Source organism: Sphaerodactylus townsendi, linkage group LG07 (genome assembly GCF_021028975.2).
Source record: "Sphaerodactylus townsendi isolate TG3544 linkage group LG07, MPM_Stown_v2.3, whole genome shotgun sequence".
In the NCBI taxonomy this organism is placed as follows: Eukaryota; Metazoa; Chordata; class Lepidosauria; order Squamata; family Sphaerodactylidae; genus Sphaerodactylus; species Sphaerodactylus townsendi.
Genome location: NC_059431.1, coordinates 95,212,157 through 95,221,439, shown reverse-complemented (window position 1 = coordinate 95,221,439; position 9,283 = coordinate 95,212,157). Strand labels below are relative to the sequence as shown.

The following is a 9,283-nucleotide window of genomic DNA, read 5'->3' as shown; positions in this document are numbered from 1 at the left end:
TCATGTCTCTCTCCTCCCATTCTCAAGAAGTTTAATGTTATAAAACACCTTCCATATCTCTTCCTATTGTTTCACCTCATCTATATTTTTACATGGTAATGCAATAAATATCAGCAGAAGAGAACATTAAAGAGATTTTTGCTTAAATGCTGAATACGTTATAAAGGATGTACTGTCTACTACGGATGTAAAGAGACACCTTTAAGTTGGAAGTGTGCATTGACATCTCTCTAGATTTTTAAGGTGCAAATCCTTATTGCGAAGGACAAAAATACGAGCATGTCAGTGTGAAGAGTTACAGCTGGCCTCCATTACTTTATTATTTTATAAATTTTATAAACCACTCTTATTTCTATATGGAGGGGAGGCTGTTTTTATTTTGTAGGGTTTTCCCTTGCTTACAGTCTGAAGTGGTACAACTCAAACACAGTGTTATTCACCTCCATGTGAATTCAGACACAAATTCAAGGGATGGTTCCATGGCTCAGGCTAGGGCAGTTGATCAGTAGTGATGCATCTATTCACATGTGAAGTGTCCTAAGTTCAGTCAGTGGTGCCTCCACTGAAAAGGATCAGGTGATGTGAAATACTTCCTTGATGTGCTGGAGAGCTGTTGCCTATCAGATAGTTCTGACCTGAACAGATCAAATGATCTAAGGCACCTTCAAATGTTCACATGGGTATCCTTCTTTGACTCAGCTTCACTTTCCTTTGACCATTTGCTAGCACAAAGTTCGTGTATCCTCAGTTATTTCCTGTTTCAGATGTCATCGCTCTGAATACAATAATTTCCTCATGCCAGACTTCATGAAAGTTCATTTCCAGTCAGAGTTTTTCCAGATGTTGCAGTAAAGAGGCAAGTTTGATTATAAGACATTAGTGTATTTAAGACATCGATAACCCAGGGTTCTTCCATATAAGATCACATGACATAAAACTCAACAAGAGCAAAAATTCAAAATATCCTTAAAGACAAACTCAACTAGGATTGTCAACTTCCAGGTGGGGCCTGGAGATTCCTCCAGAATGACTACTGGTTAGTATTCAGAGATCAGTCCCTCCGGATAAAATGACTGCTTTGGAGAATGGATTGTATGGAATTCCCCCCCTCTGAGGCCTATTCCTTCATTAACCCTTCCATCTACAGGTTCAGCTCCCAAATCTCCAGGAATTTCTGAAACCACAGTTTGCAACTCTAGCCTAAACAGAGTATTAGGCAGCAGGTTCTGGTGGGTTTTCCAGGCTGTGTGGCTGTGGTCTGGTGGATTTTGTTCCTAATGCTTCGCCTGCATCTGTGGCTGGCATCTTCAGAGGTGTATCACAGAGAAAAGTCTGTGTATCCTCAGTAGCAGCCTATATTTACTTTTTTTAAAAAACAGAAAACATGTTTAAAAAGACAATTTGGGCACCTGGAGTCAAAATGGTTTAACAATTGTTGGATGCAAACATTCTGGCCTTGGTGGCGATGTTCAATCTAAACACATCCGTGCTTGGGAGAGGCAGGGATGTGACTCTGAGAGGTGATCGTCTTTTGGTCATCTAATGAATTTATAACATAGGTGGGTTTCTGTCTAAGTCCTTTCTAACTCAAGAGTGCACTAGCAGCTATACTCTGATTTTGCCAAAAACAGCTGTAAACTCTGCCCAACATTAATTGAGACAAGACACCTTGAAATATGTGTGAGTTTAGGCCTCTTTTAATCTTTAATGGTGCATTATCCGATTATCGTGTGCTAGTGATGTGCAATTTTCATTGATTTTAGAGCCAGAGAGAGCCATTAGTCTGAAGCAGCCTGCCCTCTTGCATAACTCAGACCACAGAAATTCACTCAGGCATTCCTGTATCAAAGCCAAAAATTTTAGTGGGGCGGAAAATACTCCTTTTAGAAAAGAGCGGCAGAATCCATTAAGACCCCAAGTCAATTGTCCTAGTGTTTATAATCCCCTTCCTGACCATTTTATTTCAGATCTCAGTGCTTCTGCTTTCATACTTCGGATCTTGTGTTATGTGTTTCTCTCGTGACATAAATCGATATCAGAAATAGCTGCACATAACCTCTTCATGCTGTGCCTTTTATTTAATATATTGAGCAAGTCTCTAGAGGCAGTACATTTTCAAAATAAGTAAAAGCCTTCTGTGTTCAAAAAACATGGAGCAGGTAACAATATGTTTCATTACCTTGGGCCAACCCTACCCAAAAACTTGTCGCCACTTTGAGAAGGTGCAGAGACTTAGATTTTGACATATCCAAGAACAAAATCCAACAGTTGAGTAGCTAGTGAGTGCTGTGGCCAACCTCAGGGGAAATACAAAATTTGCTCCATCCCTCGGGCCTAGATAGGGTAGGGGGTGAGGGCAGGTAGGAGTTGGGAGGGCTTGCTGGGGTGGGGAGGGAGGGTGAAGGGGCTTTTGGCGCTCCGGAGCAGCGGCGGCAAGGTGCTGCATCTCTGGGACAGAGATGGAATGTCTGACGAACCCTCCACCAATAAAGGAGCAGGACTCTGTGAAGATTGGAAAACAATTCTATCCTCACCTATAATGTATGAGTTATGATGGAAACGGCATCGACTCTGAGGGGACCCCTGGCATACAACATTCACCCCTCTTCCATTTTATCCTCACAACCCCATAAGGTAGGTAAAGCTAGAATGTGTCACTGGCTGAAGGTCGTGTGGTGTGCTTGCATGGTACATCAGGGATTCAAACCTGGGTCTCCCAGATCCTAGGCTGATATTCTAACCACTAAACCATGCTGGCAACATGAGCCACATTCTGGGTTTAAGTCTGCAGATACATGTTACCTAATTTTGGAGCACTGTGCTTTAAAAAGATCCTTGCCCTGTGCATGTTTTTTGTTTCCACTTCCAAGGACCTTTTCCCCGAATCCGTTTCTGTGCTTTTCATATCAGCTCAAAATATAGAAGCTTTGCAGGCAAAACCCTCTTCTGCCACGGAAGCTGCACGCTTCCTGGGATTAATTTCTCCCTGGCCCAGGAGCAGCCAGGCGAGAGGAAGACCAGCTGAGGTATCACATCCCCTGGGGCTGCTAGTTGGCACTTCATTAGCAAGGTCCTTCCTTTAATTGCTCCTTCTCATGCCTTCTCATGCTTCTGGAAAATACTTTTGCACATTAGGCAGAGACAGATGGCTCAACACTGAGAAAAAGCTGAACATTCATTTTTTACATGTTTCCTTCTTTGATATATATCCTGCTTTCCTATATCATTGGATTCTCAAGGAGGCACAGGTGGTAATCCCTGGAGATTCAGGCACTTACAAGGAGGCACAGGTAGGTCAACTTCAGCACCATCTCTGTATCCTGGGCCTTTTAGCAACATCCTGGGTCACCAGTGGCCCAATCTGGGGGAGGCTGAACTGGCATCTGGGAGTGGTGCAGGGCCGTGAAAGTGCATTTGCCCCATCCACTGGCCTAAAGGGCACCTACACCAGCGTCCAGGCACCCCACAGCTCCATAGTGGCCGAACCTGGAAATGCACCACCGCAGAGCTATGCTGGCATCCAAGTGGAACCAGCGTATCAGGGTTTTCCCAGGGGTGGAGCTGAAGTTAGTTGGCTTCCACCAGTGACGAAGGTATAAATTTTTAATGGGGTGGGTTTGGGGGTGGGGCCATGCCCCTGATGGCCCCACCTCCCCAAGCCCCACCCCCGGCCTCAGTGCTTATAAAAGCAGCTCTCTGAGGCTGGGGATAGAAGACTCCCCTGCCCCCCCCCCCCCCCCCCCCCCCCGGCTGGGCTCCCAGCCGGCAGCTCCTTCTGCCCTCCCCTCTGGGCAGAGGCATAGCTAGGGAAAATGGAGCCTGGCGCAAAATCTGCCCCGGCCAGCTGATGATGCTGGAATCCACCCTGCTGCAGGTCAGACCAACTCCAGGAAAGAGCTTTAAACCAAATCTTGAACCACAACACAGCTAATAACTTCACAAACTCTTTCGTTATAACATTTCCTAAAGGGGAATTTCTAATATGCCATTTCTCTTTCATTGGGCCCACCATATGTCTGTAAGGAAATTATCAGTTTCCTCAGTCAAGCTCTGGCCCTTCCTTTTGCTGCTGCAGGCCAGACTGACTGAGGGATGGAGGAAGGTATGTTGCAGTTGGCAAGATATGAGCAACTTCGGGGGAGGGCGGTTTATAAATATAACAATAAATAAATAAATAAATAAACTTTACCAACTGCCCAAGCCCCCAGTGAGCTCTTGTCCTCCAGGCCCTGAAGTCTAAACCTACCAATGGAAATAAAATGCAAACATGAAAATAGCATGGGTGTGTTCTGGGAACCTTCATCTCACTTCTGCTATGAATTCACCAAGTGCTCTTTCTATCACTGAGGTATAGACTGGCTCTTGAATGTATCCGGAAAGTCACCAGGGAGATGCCCTGGCAGGGCCACTAGGAACCAGAAGCAAATTGCGTCCAGAGCCACTCTGGTGCTAGCTGATCTTCAGAGACTGCTCAGCCCAGCCTTCAGTTACAACCATTAAGACAGCAGGTATAAATTCACCCATTCTCATGACATCCAAGGCAAAGCCCAGTAGGCTGTGGCACTGCCAAGTCTGCACAGTGTATGTAGCCTGCGTCTGGGGATGACACTACAGGCCTGCTCTGCTGGATTGTTGTAAGGATGCCAGCAAGAAGACAAAGAAGAGTTGGTTTTTATACCCTGCTTTTCTCAACCTTTAAGGAGTCTCAAAGCAGCTTACAATCACCTTATCTTCCCAGGCACCAACAGGTGGGGCTGAGAGAGTTCTAAGAGAGCTGTAACCACAGCAGTGGAGGAAATAAACCCAATGTATTGTCAAAGGCTTTCACGGCCAGATTCAACTGGTGGTGGTGGGTTTTCCGGGGTGTGTATCCCTCTGTGATACACCTCTGAAGATGCCAGCCACAGATGCAGGCAAAACATTAGGAACAAGATCCACCAGACCACAGCCACACAGCCTGGAAAACCCACCACAACCGAAATGAGCCCAGTTTTCCAGATTAGAGTATTTTTTCAATGTAGGATTGCCAGCTCTGGGTTGGGAAACACCGGAGATTTTGGGGGTGGAGCCTGAAGAAAGTGGGGTTTGGTGAAGGGAGGGCCTTCAATGCTGTACAATGGCACAGGGCCCACCTTTCACATTCTCTCCGGCTCCTGCTGAACTTATCTCTGTTGGCTGGACTGGACATAGCAGGAGGCCTCTCCAGCCACCCTCTGGACGCTGGCAATCCCGTTTGAACACCGAACGCCTTTAAGTGCAGCTGGGAAAAAAACAAACCCCCTTCTCCATGTGGCACTCACAACAACCCTGCAAGGTAGCGTCGTCATCCCCTTCCCAACACTCTGTGCTGCAGCTGCGCCAGTCAAGGCTGTTTTGCAAGCTGTGGGCGCGGGTGGGCCGAGGAGGGGAAGCAGGCCCGGCTTTCCCCGCTCGGGAAGATGCTCCTTGTCGGCCTTTTGCGCCTCGGCCCCGCTTGGCTCGCGCTGTTCGCTGCGTGGACGTTCCTCCTCCTCGGAGGAATTTCCACCCTCAGGCGGACTCCTTCGGCTCCCCGCCTTCCACTTCCCCTCTGCCAGCAGGGCAGGCCTCTTTCCCCGCCGGCGGCCAGACGGCGAAGTCGCTGCACGCCCACCCGCTCGGGCAACCTCCTCCGTGCACCCCCGCTGCTCGCCTCCGCGGCTGCCCTCTTCTTCTTCCTCGGCGGCCATGCCGGCCCCCCTCGGCCGCCTCTGCCTGCCCCTCCTCCTCCTCCTCCTGCTCGGCCTGGCCTTCTCCCCCGGCTCCCCCAGCCCGCTGGCCCCCTTCGACCTCCTCTACGCCGACGGCGTGCGGGCGTACTTCGCCCAAGACTGGCCGCGGGCCGCCGAGCTGCTGCAGCGCGCCTTGGACAGTTACGCGCGCCTGCAGGACGTGCGCCGGAGGTGCCAGCGCGGGTGCCGGGCCGAGGCTGGCTGGGCGGCCGGGGAGGCGCCGCTGCTAGGGCGGCCCTGGGAGACCGGCTTCTTCGAACGGGTGCTGCAGCGGGCCGAGTGCCTGCAAGAATGCCTGGCGCGCCGCCTCGACGGGCAGCCCTCCCTGCACCGGAGCACCGCCGAGATCCAGCGGGACATGGAGCGGAGGGAGCCCTACAACTATCTGCAGGTGGCCTTCTTCAAGGTGAGCAGGGCTGGTCCAAACGCGGCTCAGGCGGCTGCTTTCCAGCGTGGTTAAAAGTGGGGGGCTCTACTCTGGAGAACCGAGTTCGAGTTCCCATTCCTCCACATGAGCACCGGACTCTAATCTGGATTGGTTTCCTCTCTCCTGTACATGAAGCCTGCTGAGGTGGCCGCGGGCTGGTCATCGTTTTTCAGAACTCTCTGAGCCCCTCCTACCTCACAAGAGATCTGCTTTGGGGAGAGGGGGTGAAGGACTCTGTAAATTGCTTTGAGATTCCTTACAGTTGAGCAAAGTGGGGCATAAATCCACACTCTTCTTCTATAAAGTGGGTCTGTGTTCTAGATCCACATGTCGAAGGCACAAAAGGAAAGGAGTTTGTAAGGCACTTTGAGACTCCTTCCAGTTAAGAAAAACGAGGTATTATTCTGTAACCCCACCAACCCCACAAGCTGTCCATTGTGGAGAGAGAAAGGGAAGAAATTTGTAAACTGCTTTGAGACTCCTTTCAAGAGAGGAAGGTATAAATCCAAACTCTCTTTTCAGCCCCACTGACCTCACAAGGTGGCTGTTAGAAGAAGAGGAGTTTTAGGCCGCTTTAAAACACCTTATGGTTGAGAAAAGCGCGGTATAAATCCAAACACCACTACCACTACTACCGGTACTACCACCTCCTCCCCTTTATCTGGCCTTGGAGTGCAGTAGCGCCACAGAATAGTCTCAAAGCCAACCTCTGTGGCAGAAAACATTTTTTTGAGTGTGAGGGGTTGTTGTTTTTTTGAGTGCTCATCAACTGTTGGATTCTTTGAATTATCATTAGGCTGTGAAAGTTTGGGTTAGGCAAAATTCAGAGGTCACCTTGCAGGGTTGTCATAAGGATGGCATACAAGTAGAAAATGCTATAATCCCTTCTGTGTGTCCATTGGGAGAAAGGTGGGGCATAGATGAAGTGAATACATTTTCTCTCCTTTTACTGGAAAGCCTACCTTCCCTTTTTCACTCATATGCGAGGGTTACCTCTCAAAAGTGAGGACAAGGATTTTTTTATTTTTAATGCACAACCAGGCTACAAAATGTGCAATTCCAGGGATGGGATGGGGTGAGTGGGGGTGGATCAGATGAGTGGGAGTGGATCACAAATAACGTTGATGCTATTCAAAAATTTAAACTGTGCAAAAGTTATGTTAGCTTGAATATAGCAATCTTCTGCATTTGTGTTTTCGGATTCCCAGTTCTGAGGATTTTCGCCCACTCTGTGTAGGCTGATAAATGTCAAAGAATGTGACTGTGCGCACGCAAGGAACATACACAAGTTGTGTTGCAGCGACATTTATTTATTTATTTATTTATTTAATTTGTTAGACAGCCCTACCCCCAAAGGGCTCAGGGTGGTGTACAATAAAACCAACAATAAGTAATAATAAAACATAATACAATAAATGAGTTATGCACATGAATTATGATCACAGGCCACTATGCCTTTTCAAAAAGACCTAGTGGAGGGAGTGGAGGAAAAAGGAACATTTTAAATAGAGTGATACTTGGGTAGAGGAGCTAACACCAGAGGTGGTGATAGGCAGTGCCATTTTTTTTGTTTACTTCATTTATACCGCATTTTTCTCCCCAGCGAGGAGCCAAAATGGATTACATTGTTCTTCCGTTTTCCATTTTATCCTCACAACATTCTTGAAAAGTGGATTAGGGTGAGAGCACATGATTGGTCCAGTGTCACCCAGTAAGTTGCTGTAGTTGAGCAGGGATTCAAACTTGGTTTCTCTCACATCTAAGACTGGCACTCTAACTTCTGCATCTTTGCTTGCAATACGGGAGCTGTCAACATTATTTCCCTCCCCTTCCCCATGATTAGAAAATTCATATACTCACAGAACTCTTCCATTTTCAGTTTCCCTCGGGGATGCTCATTTTTTTTTAAATGTCCACATATTTCACAGAGTTGCATGAGTATGGCATGATGAGTTTTAAAAGCTTGGAAACAAAGCGTAGGGGTATCTCAAGGATACCAGTTAGGAAAAAGGATAGTCCTGACCCCTAAATTTAAGCTATAATTATCCTTTGCAATGCAAAGTGTAATTGAGTCACTGCTAAGCTATGGTGATCCAGGCATTTTCTGAATGGACAACATATCTCTGGGGAAAACTGGGATCAAAGAAACCGGGATGTTTCTATCTCGGTTTCTCCCTCCACCTGGCAGAGCATTCAGGCTGGGAGGAAGAACTCCAGGTGAATATGCATGGCCTCTGGTTTAGTTTCATTTTCCTCGCCAACATTGCCGCACATGCGCAAACTGTTCCGTTTTTCCAACGTTTTGATTGGCTGCAGGCGGTGAGGCGGGGAAAATAAACTGACCCGTCTCCCTCGGTGTTTTCATGGGAGCGGGATTGGTGTGGGGTTTTTTAAAAAAGGAACTGCCAATTTATCATTTTTTGAAAGCTGCTGGATAAGGGAAATCTCGCTGGGCGGGCTTGAGTTAGACCCGGAAGCCATGCGGAAGTCATGTTTCACCTCCTTATCCCAGGATATATGGTCTGTGCAGAAAACGCTCCAGTGGAGTATTCGAGGCAAGAAAGAAACAGAAATTGTTTTCGGTGATCCAGAGGAGTATACAGGGCAAGAAAGAAATAGAAACAGTTTTCCTTTGGATACCAACTGCATACCAACTGTAGACTTCCTTGGTGGTCTCCCATCCAAGTATTAACCAGAGCCAACCCTTCTTAGCATCTGAAATCTGGTGAAATTGGACAAGCCTGGGCCATTGGGTTAGGGTGGTTGTTCTTTGTGTGTGTGTGTGATTTTGCCATGAAGTCACAGCTGTTTTATGGCAATCCTATAGGGTTTTCGAGGCAAAAGATGTTCAGAGGTGGTTTGCCGTTGCCTGTCTCTGTGTGTGCTGAGAGAGGTCTGAGAGAACTGTGACTGGCCCAAGGTCACCCAGCAGGCTTCATGTGAAGGAGTGAGAAATTGAACCAGGTCTCCAGATTAGAGGCTGCCACTTTTAACCACTACACCATGCTGGCTCTCCAATTAGGAACACCTATATTTCTACTCAACATACTGGTTCTGCTCCCAGAATGACTGTTGTTCTAAGACAGTGTTGTTTAGTGGTTAAGAA

The 9,283-nt window shown here is 47.7% G+C and overlaps 1 protein-coding gene across 1 annotated transcript in view; it reads left to right on the top strand.

The window, feature by feature from the left end:
- Positions 1-5,422: 5,422 nt before the first annotated feature.
- P3H3 (prolyl 3-hydroxylase 3) overlaps positions 5,423-9,283 on the top strand; it is a 29,236-nt gene continuing 25,375 nt past the window's right edge. Inside the window, exon 1 of the mRNA XM_048503118.1 lies at positions 5,423-6,156. Coding sequence (XP_048359075.1) covers positions 5,707-6,156 — 450 coding nt within the window. The 5' untranslated portion in view covers positions 5,423-5,706. The remainder of the gene's footprint in view (positions 6,157-9,283) is intronic.